The 16030-nt window shown below is 42.7% G+C and overlaps 1 protein-coding gene across 2 annotated transcripts; it reads left to right on the top strand.

Annotated features, from left to right (window-relative positions):
- The first annotated feature begins 9391 nt into the window (after positions 1 to 9391).
- On the top strand, positions 9392 to 12262 carry LOC143336311 (melanocortin-2 receptor accessory protein 2A-like). Of its 2 annotated transcripts, none has more exons than XM_076756385.1 (4): positions 9392 to 9666; positions 9752 to 9889; positions 10423 to 10522; positions 11107 to 12262. In XM_076756385.1, the coding sequence occupies exons 2-4, from the start codon at positions 9772 to 9774 to the stop codon at positions 11594 to 11596; spliced, it is 708 nt and encodes a 235-aa protein (XP_076612500.1). In that variant the 5' UTR covers positions 9392 to 9666; positions 9752 to 9771; the 3' UTR covers positions 11597 to 12262. The 2 variants fall into 2 exon arrangements, with proteins under 2 accessions (XP_076612500.1, XP_076612501.1); XM_076756386.1 differs by having other exon boundaries at positions 9469 to 9660.
- The last annotated feature ends 3768 nt before the right edge of the window (positions 12263 to 16030 follow it).

The raw sequence follows: 16030 nt of genomic DNA, 5'->3' as shown, positions 1-16030 counted from the left end.
GATCGATTGTAGTGGTCAGTCCTGCGTTTAGTCCTCAGAGGGTGTGTGACTGAGCGCAGGAACTTCCAAGCCTATTTATCAGGGCCCGGGCAGCCGGTGCCAAATTGCGCTTTGACGCGTCCCCAAGTGTCTCCATGCGCCACGGTGTTGAGGTGCGAAGTCACACTTCGGCAAACTCCAACCATATGGTCACTTTCTGTCTGAATTTTGAATATAGAATAAAAACCATTTCTCCTGAAACACATTTGAAACATATTCCAAAGACGAACTGTGTATTTATCTGATCAAATGTTAAACAGTGTTAAGGCGCAGCTGCTCTCTGCATGTAGTCCATGTTGAAAGTTTGATCATACGCAGAATCCAATCCAATCTAATTTTATTTTCTCAGTCGTACTCAATAACTTGGTGCGTTTTCGTTCAAAATCGAGTAAAAGCTCAGTTTGCTTTTAGAATAAAACCTCGTTGAACTCTTCGACCCCTTCACCTTTGGGTATCTCCGTCTGTGTAGCCATTTGTGTGTGAGGTGTGAACAAACACGTGCCCTACTGTCGCTGCCCGCTGTGTAAGGTGATGGAGGACGGCTCGTGCGCAGGGTGGAGGGGGCGACACGCGTCGGCCTTTTGTGTACCCAGCAGCAGGAGCCGAGCTAACAGTTGCACTTCAGCAGATGCGGAGCTTGAATGCCTCACACTGCCATGTGGAAAAGATAATTACGTTATGCACTTTCTAAAGAAGCTGCTCTTATCTGCCCATCTCGACAAAGACCCTCTGCAATCCGCTGATTTAATTAGCCCCGTCCTTTCTCTCAGATAAGTGAAGCGTCTCCTCTCAGCACTGCAGTAGGGGGCAGTAGGGGGCCACATGCTGGGACGAACTGTACAGAACAATGAAGTGTAATATTGAGAAATGTCTTTCCAAAAACTGCAGTACAAGAAGCTGAGCAGTGAGATCACAGTGTTCTCTGTGTGTTTTCATTTGCCTCCGTTCAGAGCTAATGGGGGCCACATTTGAGAGTATCACTCCTAAAATCCTTGTAGGCCTGCAGCGAGGGAGCGTGTTTAAATATGAACCCTGCATGACCAGCATTAAACTCCTTTGACCACCAGCTCCATCCACATCACAGTGCTGCTCTCCAGGGAAGAGCTGTCAGAGCTTGGCAGTAATAGGGTCCACAGATCTCTCTCTCTCTTTCTCTTTTTCTGCTCCGGAGCTAATTGGACTCTCTGTGCTCTGCTGCATGGCTTCTTTTGTGTTTTTGTGTCATTCACTCTTTTGCTATACTTTGTGCCATAATGGCAAAGATATATGGACACATCACATGCTTGTGCCGTTCCAACACATGCACAAACATGACCTTTGCCATCGTGTTCACAAAGTGGGCAAATTAATGCAATGCTAAAGGGTTTTTTTTTTCTTTACCACACAATAGAGTAGAACTAGGTCAGCACATTAAGAGTGTTTTATGTTTTCAGGCTTCTTTGTCCAAAAAGCTACACATGTATGTTTTGAACATAAAAAACACACATGTTGAATTCTAAAAGGACAATGCAAAGTATATCAAAAGAGTGGATAAAAGAAAAATACAAAAGAAGCAGGAAGAGGAAACGTGAGGTGTCTCTCAGCTCTGAATGAAGCAGAATTGAAATTTCCTGCCAAGACCCCCAGAAAATAGAGCTCACACACACACGCGCGCAAGAATAGACAAAAAAAATCATTGCTGTATCATGGTCCATTAATTGTAAATCAATACAAAAAAGATGAGATATAGATGAGGTAAAAATAACCTGCTGACAGGTTGTCAAGTTGTGGATCGTGCAAAGAGGAAGCTGAGGGTCAACATGAGGAAGGTCTGTCTCGTATTTCATTGTTTCATTCTGCTGAGTCTGATCTTTCCTGACTGAAAAGTTCACTAAGACCCCCTTTTTTGTGGGTTTCTAACCTCTATAACTAACACCTTTGTCTCCTTTTCACTTTCATTTCTTTCTCTCTTATTCACAGGTCATATTCCCTCTTTTTTGAAGTCATTTCAGCTTCTTAGATATTTGACTCCATAAAATTCCCTCTCCATGGCAACAGTCAACCACAAATAACATCATTTTCTAGTAGTCTGTTCAGTAAAGCCTTTTTATTTCTGCTTTTTACATCTTTTGTGTACTAACAGATTTAAATATGTCCCCAAAATTCACACGAATTCATTATTTAGCCCTCGGCAGAAAAATCGAGCTCACCGTACAGCCTAAACATGCAGTAATGATGTCTCCATGCTGCCATGGCCCTGCCTCCAGCGTGTGTGACTGGTTTCTGTCATTATTTTTGTGCTGGGCTCCTGTTTTGACTCACTTGTTGTGTTTTGGTTGAGAGGCCCTGGCATTAGAGTTGCACTCCCTGACACCGAATGGAAAACATGCTCTTATGTCATGCACCAGTGGTAGCAGTATTTTTAGGCCTTGATGTTCTGCTGGGACTTCAGTAGGCAGGTGGTCGGTCCATGCTGGGCTACTGATAAAACATACAGTGTTCTTAATGAAATAGCCTCCCTGCTGTTCTCCTGGAAATTAGAGGATAGCTTTCCAAAAGATGAACCTCAGAGAAAATCGTCCTTTAATACATTCTTCAGTGAACGAAGAACATGCTGAACTTAATGCATCCTCCCAGTCTGAGTGAAAATGTCTTCAAACATGCGGCGTATTCACGGGGAATGTTGGCCGCTGACAGAGAGGTGCAGTAACTTAACGCAGTAACTTAAGAGATGCTGAACAGTTTGTGCGTTTCTTCCAGCATTCACATCCCAACGGTTTCCTCCAAACATGCAGCAGGCGGGGAGACATGCAGTTCCCTTCCAGTTCTAAATGGATAACTCCTCCATTTTTATGAAGACCTATTTAATCCTCATTTAACAGACCTTGGGGGATTTTACCAAAAGAGTTGCGAAGCAGTCTCAGCGGTCATACAAATCTCATAAGAAGCAAGAATTTTCAGTTCCTTGCAGAACTTTAGGTCCACTGTTTTCCACTTGAAGTTAAATGACTCATCTCCACGCTGATGCCTTCTGGGGCTGTGCTGGCTCATGGACACCTTGATTTCATTGACTCTCTTCGAAGGTTATTAATTTTGGAACAAATTTCAGTCTAAGAGAGACATCATTTCAGTGTCATGTCAAGCTCTTCCTATGAGTCCACAACTGCAGGGTTAGAAGGGCACAACTAATGTTACGACGGAGGCTGTAAAGGCAGCAATTCAGTGTTGATTGTGAGATAGGATCCATTATAGTATTTGCATCTTTTGCATACTGTATTTCCTAATTTGTGACAAGTTTTTTCCTGTGTTTTGTGTGAAATGTGCCTGAGCTGGTCAGCTGTAAGTATCTGCGTAGCTTTGGCAAATAAAATAATCCACATTTTGTAAATAGCACTGAAGTTATAGGGGTGAGCTGCCATGTCCGTTTTTCCCCCATTTTCCTGTTTTTAACTTTTATTATGCGCTACTGCTGCTCTGGAAGGGGACACTTCCTCGGAGGGCATTTCTTATATGAATTATCCTTACAGAACACCAAGTGATAAATGACCACCAAGGCCAGGGCTTAATAACAACCCAGCTGTAGAAAATATTGTGCATTGCTCATCCATCCATCAAATGTTCTGTGGCAGTTTAATCAAACCTGTTTGGTATTCAAATCCTCAACCTGAAGGAGCTGCAACTCAATAATCTAATGCAATCACCTGAGATTGACCTGAGATACAAAGTTTTGTAGTTGATATTATGTGAGGTCGTGATGGCCTCGCGGGAGTTTGTCTATGAGCTGTCTATGGACTTCCATGAGCTTTGAGTTATGTTCTGAGAACGACAGAAGGTCAGACTGATCCAGATCCTGGTTTAATTGAAGTCCAGAGTGTTCCCTTGGAAACCTTATGACGAAATAAAAGTGCCCTGTAAGAACAAGCAAAGTTGGCTCAGAGAAAAACAACAAGTATAAATTCAATTTTAAAAAAAAATGAAGCATCAAATAATAAATCCAAAATCTGAAGATGCACCATGGTGACCGAGACAGGGAGACTTTACCTAACAATGGTTTTTAGTTGGAGAAATATGGATCTGCAACAGCACCTTGAATACAAGGGTAAGTCATGCATGCATAAGCGTCCTGTTATTTATGGTGGTATGTTTTTCCCTCTCCTCTTTTGTTTCTTTCTTACTCCAACACTTTCACTTCAGTCACAGATTCTCCGCCATGCCAGGGTCAGGATGACAGTGCCCTGCCTTTTCCCTCTGGGTCCACTTCTGTGATGATCAGCATGCAGCACGGTGTTGGCTTTATGCTGACAAAAACAGATTTAGGAGGCTCATCCATCAGAGCGGATGCACTGAAAAACATCACTTGTGGGAGTCAATTTAGGCAAAGGAGAAAGAGAGAGTCTTAAGGTTGATGCTGAAGGGCGAAGGAAGGGAAACATGTGAGTTTAAGTAGAGTGCTGTATGTGAAAGTGTACGTGCATTAGGGGAGCCTCTGTATCCCAGACTTAGTGGATTCAAGCTTGTGGAGACTGGAAAAGTTGTTCTGCAGGGGCTGAAACTGAGAATGAACCCAGAACCAGACACATCAGGGAATTAGGATGCAATAAATGAGTGAGTGAATATCTTTTTCACTTTGGGAGAATGTAAAAGACGGGATGGGGCAAGAGACACAAAAAAAAAACCCAATTGCCAAAAGACTTCACCGTCTCTGAGGAATTTATGAATCTGGCTCAGCAATATCAGAATTATGCATTGCACGTAGCAACAATGCTGATGCAGAGGCTATGAATATTTCATAATATCTGCTTTCAACGTTTCTATCCCCAATTCACAACTGGACAGATTCAAAGCAGTTAGAGTTTCAAATGGTGGTAGCTTTAAAGCTTTGGAGAAGGTCTGTGAGCCGAATTTCACAATGCAAATGAAGGACGAGAACGTAAATAAGAAGTGAACACTGGAAAAATGTGCTGGCCCACAGCGGGACCGGACACACCCGGTGTACTGACGAGCAGGTGTGAAGCAGAGTTTTGATGGAATGGAAAGCTGAACGCTCACTCTCTTTGTGCCTTGCGCCTGTCATTGCGTTTTTGTATCTTCATTTGGGGGGATGTCTCATTGAGCTGAATCTCAACCCCGCAGCACCCGCAGTGGTGAGTCAGAGAGCGCAGACACCAGCAGTCAGGGTCATTTGCATGCATCAAAGGTCTGCAGGCTGTTCAGAGAACAACTGGGTCTCATCCCACAACAGCTTGTGCTCCATGTTTCAAGGAATGTCAGCGGTAATTAATGCTGAACGCCATCCACTGATGAATGGGGATGACTATTGACATGCATTAATGGGACAATTTTGTCTCATTGATGCATGCTTTTGACTTGGACTGGATGACTTTGGACTTTAAAACACAAGAAATGCTTTTAAAAAAAACACACACACACATTATAGAGCATAATTCAAAGCTATAATTGCTTGAATTGAGGTGTCATCAGTAGTGATGAACCTACAGTGAATTACCACCTGACTGCAGCTCCCCTCGACTTTGTGGAGCTGTATAGTCATTTTCAGCTCATGGCTACACACTCTGGCTCACAGATTTACTGTTTTGACTCACAAAGCTCACCAAACGGCAGACAGACAGAGTCAGCAAGTAGCTGGAGGACATAGTAGAGCATTTGGAGGCTCCCTCAGGAGCTGATGGAAATCAAAAACAGACCTAAAAGAGAGTGAACATTGGACTTGAATTCATCAGACGGACAGAAACACGACTCCAAATCAGTGGTAATGTTGGTCCGAAACATAGTGCTTCACAAATGTTGGGATTTGCTGTTTTTCCCTTGAATTAATTTATTTCTCAGAATTTTAAGATTTTTGCTATTTGATGGACAAAACAAAGCATTGTGAAGGTGTCCCTTTGGGTGATTTGACAACATTTTGCAATCTTTTGATATGATATGATATGATATGATATGATATGATATGATATGATATGATATGATATGATATGATATGATATGTAACGGTACAACAGTCATTTTTCTGCTTTGAGTACTTTCGTTTTAATACTGGCACATATCAGTTGTGGTGGTGGCACAAAGAATTTTCACTCCTCTCTGGCAAGTACTTTGACCACGTAGCTGCCAGCCACCATTGGACATGTTTCTTTTGATCAAAGCTCTTCCAACATTCACTGTGAAAACAGCACGGCATATTATCTCTCTGTGACCACGGTAGCTAAGAACAAAGCAACGGGCCAGAGAATAACACGCCAAAGCAAACCTAGTGGGAGAGCTTAGAGGAGCTGGACGCTTTCATTGAAATATGCATTATTGATCTGCAGGTGAATGTGAGATAAAATACTGCGGATGGCGAGCTTTGATGCAGCCCCTTCAGCCTTTTCACAACAGGAACGCAGACAAAATGAAGTCAGCAAATGAACTGCATGCATGCGAATAATATATGTTCTTATTTTTTTTGCTTTTATATGACTATTGAGTGACATTTGTGATTCTTTGTCACATAAGATGGATTTTTAATTTTTTTTTTTGTGAATGTCTGGGCCTCAAGGACAATAATAATATGAGTTCACTGCAATAGTTTTTGTGATTTATAAAATATTATACAGTTTCATCAAAGTCTCCTGCAGCAGGACTTAAAGGAAACAATGATATCATCTGGAGACAAAAAGCAGAACAGTGACTTCAGTGAGGTATCAACGCTCTGTCTGATTCATGTCTGTGATTCATTCAAAACAAAGAATTTGGATGTGAGAACTCAGCAAATATTCACAGAGAACACAAAGCCAGAGTCTAGTCTCAGTGTTCCAAGTGAAGCAGCCTCTTGAATTTTAAGTTTATTTTCTTTATACATGATTAACATCTCTCAAATGAGCCTACATTTTAATTTGCAGAAAAGATCCCAGTCAAAATCATGGGCTGCTTTCAGGCCATTCATTCTATGTTCCTGGGTTAGATCTGTCCAGCACACCCAGCGCAAAGGGTAGTGTAAAGGTCCAGATGGTGGACAGGCATCGAGTATTCTGTTTATCCCTTACCTGATCTATACTCTAGTTGCCATATGCAGACACTTTAGAAATCATTTCGAAACTGTTGGCATGGGACATAAGAAAGGCAATTGAACATAATCCAGAATCAGCATCCTCCCTGGCAATGGCTTCAGTCTGTCACAGCGCTGCTCTTGATGCTGCCACTCAGTGGTGCCAAAATGTTTCAAATCCTGCACACAGTGCCTTTATTTCAAAGGATCTGTAACGAGGCCTTGTTTGATCACGACTTTGCTCTTTGCCAAAAACACTGCCAGCTCTGCCAAAAACGAGGCAAGTTGCAGCCGAATTGTCCAGACACGTTTGGCATTATTCACACTGTAGGTAAATGCTGAGATTAGTCCATAGTTAAGTATACAAAGGCTACGACAGTCATGCTGGTTTCCAGTCTTGTGTTTTTGCTTTGGAGCTTCTGTAACCTGAATCTGAACCTGAACCTGGACCTGTACCTGCTTGCCTACCTGCACCTGCCTATAAGCCTTCTGCATCAAATCACTGAAATCACCCTGCCTGCCTCAGCTCTCTGCACTTGGAAGCTTCCCTTGCTGCCACTCTCCTTCACTGCTGTGACAGTTTCCATAAACCAAGATCTTAATGCATTTTCTGCATTTGTGGTAAAGGTAATTTTTATGATGTGGAAATTCATCATGCAGCATGAGTGAATGAATGGACTTTTTAAGTGGCTCTGCTTAAGAGGTACTTCAGAGATTAAAGTAATGCAGGACTCATAATGAAGCCTGATGCTTGAATGTTGATTTATCAAAGGATGGAAAGTGGGCATTTTGAGACGTGCTGTTTCAGAGTTTTAATAAGCATTTCCCGCAGACACATCCACGCATTTTCGAATTCTCCTCAGTGCATTTTAAAATCATTACTCATGCTCACTTTGTTTACCTTTCAGCAACCCCTCACTCCACTAAATGGTAAATGGTAAACCCACAGGAGACTTAGTGGGTGACTAATTATAGAACTGTGGCGGCTTTCACTAAACCTATCAGTAAACCCAAAGGCACTCCCGAGATGTTGCCATTTATTGCTCAAAACAGTTTTGAGTTGTACCTCAGCAGCAGTTCAATGTTATTTGAACATTTCATGACAGATTAACTGAAAGGTTGATTGTGTCGCTGCGGCCAATGGCTTCTCTAAACCTAAGAAGTGGAATTCATACAGTCATACACTGTTGAGGATGTGAACTTCCACCGAGCTAACTTTACAATAAAATGGCTTTATTTTTAACCGCGGTGATGATGGACATCTGTCATCTGTGTCATCTCACTGGCATGATTGCAGAAAAAACGAATATTTTATTGTAGATTCATGTATGCTACTGGTTTGAAATGGGCAGCTTTGCAGTTTCATTTACCTCCACTGCTGTACATCTCATATTATTTCCTATTAAGACAATGCAGGAAAGTGCATTAACTTCTGGTGTGATAACCTTTAGAACAGCACAGTAAGTATAATTATATAATGTCCCAAGCAACACCTGGCAATCATCTCCTCTGGGGTCGTTACTAGGAAATGAGGAAGGAACAAATCCGGGAAACTGATCAAATGAGGCAGCAGATAAGTTGTTCCCAAAGAACTGTGAGTCAAGGATTATAAAAGACATGATAATGGTACATTTCACGTCTTGTTATTTTCTAAATGTAGCTGTGGCAAAGTGGTTCCTGTAAGTCTGCACTCTGACCGCTGATGAATCATTCCAGTTGGACTCTTTATTGTGTTAATCATGTCTCCTCAAATGAGATTGTGTGTCACACTATTATAATATGCAGTCACACATATTCTATAGAATTGTCATTTATTATAGGTTTTGTAGTGGAGCTAAGAGTGAGAGGGTTGACAGAGTGGATATTCCATCTGGTTAGCTGGGATGGGCAGGCTGAGTTTAGCTTTAGCTTCCACTTCCCGTCTTATACCCTGCATTTCAACATTATTAGTGAAAAAGAAAAAATAATACCTGAACCCTCTTAGTTTGCCAATGCTTTACGGTGTTCGTGGAAAAAACAAGATACACTGAATTTGGGAAAAGGTGTGATTTTATATTACTTTATCTGTCCAAATCACTTTACTATTTATATATTTGTTTACTTACATAGATCTTTCAGACTGTTTGACTGTAAAATACATGCATTTACATTTTATAAATATTTACATCTCACATATTAAAGCCCACCTTTCTAAACACATGGTTACAATATAAGTACACCAAGAATAATTAGTGCAATGGGAACGTCTCATCATATATTCCAGGAAACCAGCATCCCCCATCAGCAGACTCTGACTCGTAAATGAGCCTTTTTTTTTTTTTTTTTTTTGCGGTGTGATCTCAGTATCAGGGAGTGAGTGAGCCAACAGTACAGTGGATGTTGGATGACGGTGATGCGCACTGAGCGGCTCGCTGCTTCGCTTGCACATGAGGATGGATAGTTTTGGCGTAACGGAGAAGCGATGGATCTCCCAGCTCGTTATCACCTTTTTGGCACGTTGTTAAATTCCGGAAGACGAACATAACATCTGAGGAGTTCCTAAATTCAGCCCGTGGACTTGTTTTCAACAACAACAAAGAGGCATCGCACCCCTGGAGGTTGTGGTTCGTAAACTTTATTGATTTATTCACATTATTCATTCACACCGCGTCCTTGCTGGATTGATTTCATGTGTTTTGTGCTGTTAAGGTACGAGGAATCGGTTTGAAATGTCCGACTTCCACAACCGGAGCCAAACCAGCGCGCGTCGCAGTGACTACGTGTGGCAGTATGAATATTATGACGACGAAGAGCCCGTGTCTTTCGAGGGACTCAAAGCGCACAGATGTAAGACAGCCTTTCATTGCTTTCAATGCCTTTCACTTTGTGCAAATGTGTGTGGGTGCGCGCGCGCCCGTACGTGCGTGCGTTTGTGCATGCCATGCCTGCGCGTCAGTAAACAAGGTTAATCACCTTTACGAGCGTTAATTAATAATGATTTGTATAGGGCCACATTTCGCTCCTGGCATTTTCGTTATTGCCTCAGTTGATGGGTGACACGCGCCAGCTGCTTCTCAATAAACAAATTATCTGGCAGCAATATTTTCTGCTGCACCTGCACTGGCCTTTAATACTCCAGGAGTAATGAACAAGCCACATGATGAGACAAACAAATGACCACCAGCAAGCATGCAGACACATTTTATCAATCAGATTCTTAGAAATACTGAAGCACTCTAACTGAGCAATTGAGGATTTTGCTCTGAGGGCGACGGCCCGAAGACAAATTACAAACTCAATAACAGAGGGAGGCACAGAGAGATGATTTGATCATTAAGTCAATCTACTCTAACAAGATTCTGTCCTCTCTGACATTTCAGACTCCATCGTCATCGGCTTCTGGGTCGGACTTGCTGTGTTTGTCATTTTCATGTTCTTTGTTCTCACGCTGCTCACAAAGACGGGAGCGCCACATCAAGAGTGAGTATGACAGGAGGCTGTGCAGCCCATGTTTTCCTTTTCCCTTTCACATCTGGCCCTCGAGGACCCGTTCAACTCAGAGGAGACCTCAAACAGTTCACCACCCGCGTTTCCCATCTCAGAGCCTCATGGATGCATTCGGCATTCTGACAGTAGATTCAGCTGTAAGGCTTTTTACATTTGGGTGGCCGGCGGTTCCTCTCATGTGTGCCGTTAATGTGCTTTTGTGAAAAGCAGAATTTGAGTTGTCAGTGAGTTTCATTTGGCCAAAAGCGCACTGCATCTCAAGTGAGGATCAGCAGTGAGACCTGGAGAGATACCACTTACATCAGGTGAAATGAGAATGGCGCTGAGGTTAAGAGAGGGTGGAACAGGGAAGTTATTGTCTATATGTTGTTTCCCCTTGCTCTTTTTTCGGGGAAGATTGCTGGGGTGATTTTAAGAATTTATCTCCAGATACAGACAGAAGACATAATGAGAAATCTTTTGTTATTTGAGGTGTTCAGCTGCAGTCTAATTGAGGACAAAAAATGACAATAAAAGCCCTTCAGTCTCCTGCTGGATCTTTTTTTCTCTCTGAACAGAAACTCAGACTCTGCTGAAAAGCGCCATCGACCAGGGAGCTGTCTGGTAGACATCGATGGCCCCCAGGACGAAAATGACAAAGCCTTCTCACGCCCGTTGCTAGCAGGGTCCCGCTCATATTTCCATTTCTACATTAATGAGGAGGATCAGGGTCAGGGGAAGCAAAAAGCAGAAGACAAGGGAGTTGGAAAGCACACCGGGGCCCAAGCCCAGGAGGGGACCTGCAACCAGCCCAGAGGTATCAGCTCCTCGAGGATGGACGACATGGAAGAGGATGTTGACGAAGCTGGAGAACACCAGCCTCTCAAGGGACTAATAGACGAGAGTAAGCCTGACCGAGAATGTGCCTTCTTTCCCCACTTCAACCTCCCGAACTTTGTGAACTTGGAGCACAGCTCAACGCTCGGAGAGGATGATCTGCTGTATGAGCCGTCCGTCGTTCTGGAGCGCCATTCTCACTCTCAGGATGCTCACTGTGACATCCACTGAGGCCGTTTCTGCAGAGCGATCACAAGCATGGACATTGTGGTATTGTGATATTATTTGCTTTCCTTTCACAGGACCATCGGTGACCCGACGGGGGCAAACATACCCACCTGCTGCACCAACCTGGAGTGTTTTTTAGCCTTTTCAACTAGCATACATTCAAATCAACAATCAACAAGAGAGCACAAAATGACCCAAATTGCATATTAAGTGACATTTCTTCTTGAAGATAAAATTAGCTCATAAATGGCATCTCTTACCTCAGCTCCCCTGAAATGAATGCAGCTACGGACTAGATGGCTTTCCACACAGGAGAATGAGAGGGCGGCGGAGTCATCAGGGAGAGCTGCTTTGTACAATCCATTCTGCTATTATCGCTGTCTTGTTGTGACTCTGGGCAACATCATCTCACAGGACACAGAAGCAGTTGGTCTACCAACAAGATTAAAAGCACGGAGGTAAATTATTTTTTTCATTCTAAGATGAAATGCCCTCAAGGTAAAGTGTACTTAAGCTGTGTAGTTAGTAGCATCAAAACAAATATATTGTTCTGTCAGGGGTAACGTGAGACCTTGGCTAACAATGTGATATAATACTTTTGTAGACAGAGTTCTCATAGATTAGACAGTTTGATTGTCCAAATAAAGCCTAAATGGTTTTGGAACTCAGCTCTGGTGTGGTGTAGCATTTCTTCACGTTGCACAATGGCTATGAAACACTCTCGGGTTTACAGTTTTGTCAAGCTTCGACAGAGGTGATAACAATAAAGAGCCTTATCTAATCAATGTTTTGACATAAGCGATTAATCAAATTACTAAATGTAATTTGGAAGCAGATCAAAGTTACGTTTGTTCTTAATATGTGTTGGCAATATCTTAAAAGCTTGGGGAGATTTGACAGAAGAGCTCAGTCATAAGACATACAAACACTTCTTTTCTGAGTCTTTATTCATGTAGAAATCTCTTTCACAGGCAAAACAAATAAAGTGACTTTGAGTCACATCCGGTGGTGATTATGCAAATGAACATTTCTCGCTATTAATGTCAGTTATTGGCAAAATGCCTGAGCTCCATATACTCAGCTGATGGACGGATGTGTTCGGAATACCACTGAGTCCATCACCATTAGTGCGACACTGACTCCACCAAATCAGTCTTTCAGACTTTGACAAACAGCCCATTCATTCTGAAAATAGACGCTCGAACACTCGGTCCTCTGCTTCTGCTGACATATCCCACGTTTGTTAAAAGGTGGGAAGTTGGGACCAGGCTGAACAAATGTGATCAGCTAGTTTCTGAGAACTATTTGCCGGGGAAGCTTTTGCAATTTGGTCTATTATTTTTCTACACCACCCTCACCAGGAGGGAAAGCAGCAACGAATTATTTCCTGCCCAGTCAAATATCACAGCAGCAGCGATGGGGAATATAGCGAGATCAGTTATCAAACTCAGGGTATTAAAAAAGCCATACCAAATTGTCTTGCTTTCCCATCTTTTTCTTGCTAAGTGCAGAATACCACACAGCACAAATAACACTGCATTTATGTCTTTGTCACTAAGCTCAGAAAATAGGATACGTGTCATCAATCTTCCACTTTACCATCTCGGTTGATTAGAGGAAGCTTGAAAGTGTTGTTCAGTCCCATTTATGACATCTATAAAGGATAAAACCAACTGTTTCTGAGAGTTTAGAGTCCAGCCAGGCTTGCAGTTAGCTCTGAATGAGGGGCAGTAGAGCTCAGACACATGTGTGGGCCGACAGCAGGTGAGTGTCTGAGGTTATGTAATGCAAACATTAACAAATGCTAAGGTTCATCATGAAGCCAGTGGGATGTTTAAGTGTCTGCAGGGGTTCCTCTTACAGTGGGTACCCTCAAACAAGCTGAAAGACACCTGCGGGAAGCACAGCACAGGACACATTAACTGCCGCCACCACATGAAATCTGCTTTTCCCTCGTTCCCGAAAGCTTCAAAAATCAAACCATTTGCACATCACTGGAGATGCTCGCTGTCGTGATGTGGGACTAAACGGCTTGGAGATGAAGGAGGGAGCAGCAGTGAATCACATTCTTGTTTATCCTCTGAATGAGGGGGTGTTTAGTCAAACCACGTCCACTGCAAGACCCAAAGGGAAAAAAAGCTGAAAACAAATTCTGGAGAAAACTGCATGTGCATCTACATGTGTCCAACTGTGTGTGAATGTCTGTAATTTCTCTCTCTCCTTTAGCATGGCCACGTAAAATTATATTCACACCCAGTCTATCCAATATGCACCTTCAGTGTAAAACAGGAATGACTTGCTGTCAGTTCCTGGCTCCACACGCCTCAGCAGTTAAGCTCTGAACAGTCTTTTCCAATTCAAATTTTGCCTGTGGGGGCCGGCCTCCAAGGGTGTAGTGAGCATCAACAACCAGTGGGTGGGGCAGTGGAGTTATGTCGATTCCATGCCAAGTCTGCCATTTGCTCTTTCTCCTAAATGCCCCGGGGCGGTCTCTCCAGGCCTTGTGGTTGACAGTTGGTGAGCTGCAATGACGCTCAAACAAATGGGGGAGCGACTGTGAGGGAGAGGCGGAGGAGAGAGAAGGGAAAACATTGGCATTTGCCGAAAATTCTTTGGGGTCTGGTGGGTGTTAAAAATACAATGTCAGTCGAATGGTAATGACATATGCGGTTGCAAGAGAACAAGGCGTACAACATATTTTTTGTGGCATTCAAGCATAAGCCGCCATGATTTGAGCAAGGGCGATGTTACACAATATCCACAAGACAACATGCATCCCTGTTTCAAAGATGAGCAGCCTTCAAGTGTCACTGAGCTCCGATCCTGCATTAGCTGTTCATTATCTACTCAATTATTCAGTTATATGACTGAGGCCAATTCAATAAATCTCATCCCAATCAAAGAAATTATGTTGCAGGCTTGCTTGTTTAGGAGTCATGTGTCTAAGCTCAGGGTCCTCTAAACAATCAAGAGTGAGAAGTAGGTGCTTCATTCGTAGTGAAAGCTCTCAGTTAGCAGCTGTAGAACATAAATACACTCTGACGCTGGCAATGACTCACTGCACCAACCCATATATACAAGGCTCAAAGTCTTTCTCTGTCTGCATTGCAGCCGTGTGTTTAATAGCAGATATGAGAGGGATTTGTTCCCAATATTCCACTCCAATAAAAATCTTTCAAAGTCGTGAACATCCTCTGACTACTTCTCAAGAATTTTTTGACTTTCTTATCCCTAAAGGCAGCTCTCAAACTCCTGAATGTGCCTTAAGATAACCATCCATGTGCCCTTAAATTGCTGTACTGAAGAGCATTTTCTGTATCCTAACAATCAAAGTCACAAATGTAATGTTAAGCTTGGCATGTCATTCTTTTTCTTTGGTAACTATTCAGTGTACTATATGAGGTATCTATGTCTCATCAAAAGAGGGAGCAATCAGCAGCCGCACCTCATAGTACCAGAGCCTTTTCACATACTTAATACATGAAGGTGTAGCCACCATAAACAATCTATTCTAAGCTGGGCTGCTAAAAAAAACAAATCTTCATGTTACACTCCTATTTGAAAAGCTAGCTAATTTCTGAAGAACTGCACACAGTAAAGCCTAAAATATATTCCTCCTCTTTGCTTTGAGGACTGCCACCCTGGCCCCTGCAGCCTGTCAGTCTGAATCTCTCGCCGAGCAAAGGAAAACCTGGGTGGATGTAGAGAACGAGTAACTCATTTTCTCTCCCGAAACAGCAACAGCAAATCAGCTGTTTACACACGCCTGCAGTGAAGCTGCTCGGTGTAACAAAAGGAGAGTGAGCAGCTGCCAGGTAAGCACGCCTGTGACTGCATGAATATGACACAGCAGGGCAGTGCTGAAAACAATTCATGGACCACACTGCCTCAGAAAAGAGAGCAGCTCACTTCATGTTACGACTGGGATCAGCAGAAGTTGCTCAGTAATACAGAATGTGTGACTCATCCGTCACACTTTTGCATTGTCAGTGAGTTAAGCTCCAGAGCTAATCTTTACAATCCAGGTCAATGAGTGGAGTCAGCACGGGTGGAGAGAATGAATGGTGTTTTTTAAACATGTTTGTATTTTTCTTTCCCATCAGCTGCTTCTTTAATCCTCCCAAAACCTGTAAATCGAGCAACCACTCCTTTCCTATAATAACCCAATAATTAGTGGCATCATTTTCATATTGGCACAATATGATTGGGAATGTGTAAGATCTAAAATATATATACATATATATATTAACAAAAAGGAAACAGAGCAAACATTTTGCTTTTTTCTTCCCTCCCATGTGGTTTGCTATGAGGAAATAAAGGGAAAGTGTAAATTTTTCATAAGGTGGAGGCAGGTTTCGGCTTCGGCAGCGCATCAATAAGTCATGGGAAAGACTCAGAGAAAGAGGCAGACAGGCAGGGAGAATGTGTTTGCTTGTG

This window comes from Chaetodon auriga, chromosome 18 (genome assembly GCF_051107435.1).
Source record: "Chaetodon auriga isolate fChaAug3 chromosome 18, fChaAug3.hap1, whole genome shotgun sequence".
NCBI classification, from domain to species: Eukaryota; Metazoa; Chordata; class Actinopteri; order Chaetodontiformes; family Chaetodontidae; genus Chaetodon; species Chaetodon auriga.
Note: the sequence above shows the minus strand (reverse complement) of the source record. Positions and strands in the feature narration are given on the sequence as shown.

Excerpts from the sequence above, each read along its gene's own strand:
- LOC143336311 (XM_076756385.1), top strand. The coding sequence starts at position 9,772 with ATGTCCGACTTCCACAACCGGAGCCAAACCAGCGCGCGTCGCAGTGAC. Across the intron at positions 9,890-10,422 it reads GGGACTCAAAGCGCACAGAT|ACTCCATCGTCATCGGCTTC; the intron begins GTAAGACAGCCT and ends CTGACATTTCAG. Across the intron at positions 10,523-11,106 it reads ACGGGAGCGCCACATCAAGA|AAACTCAGACTCTGCTGAAA; the intron begins GTGAGTATGACA and ends CTCTCTGAACAG.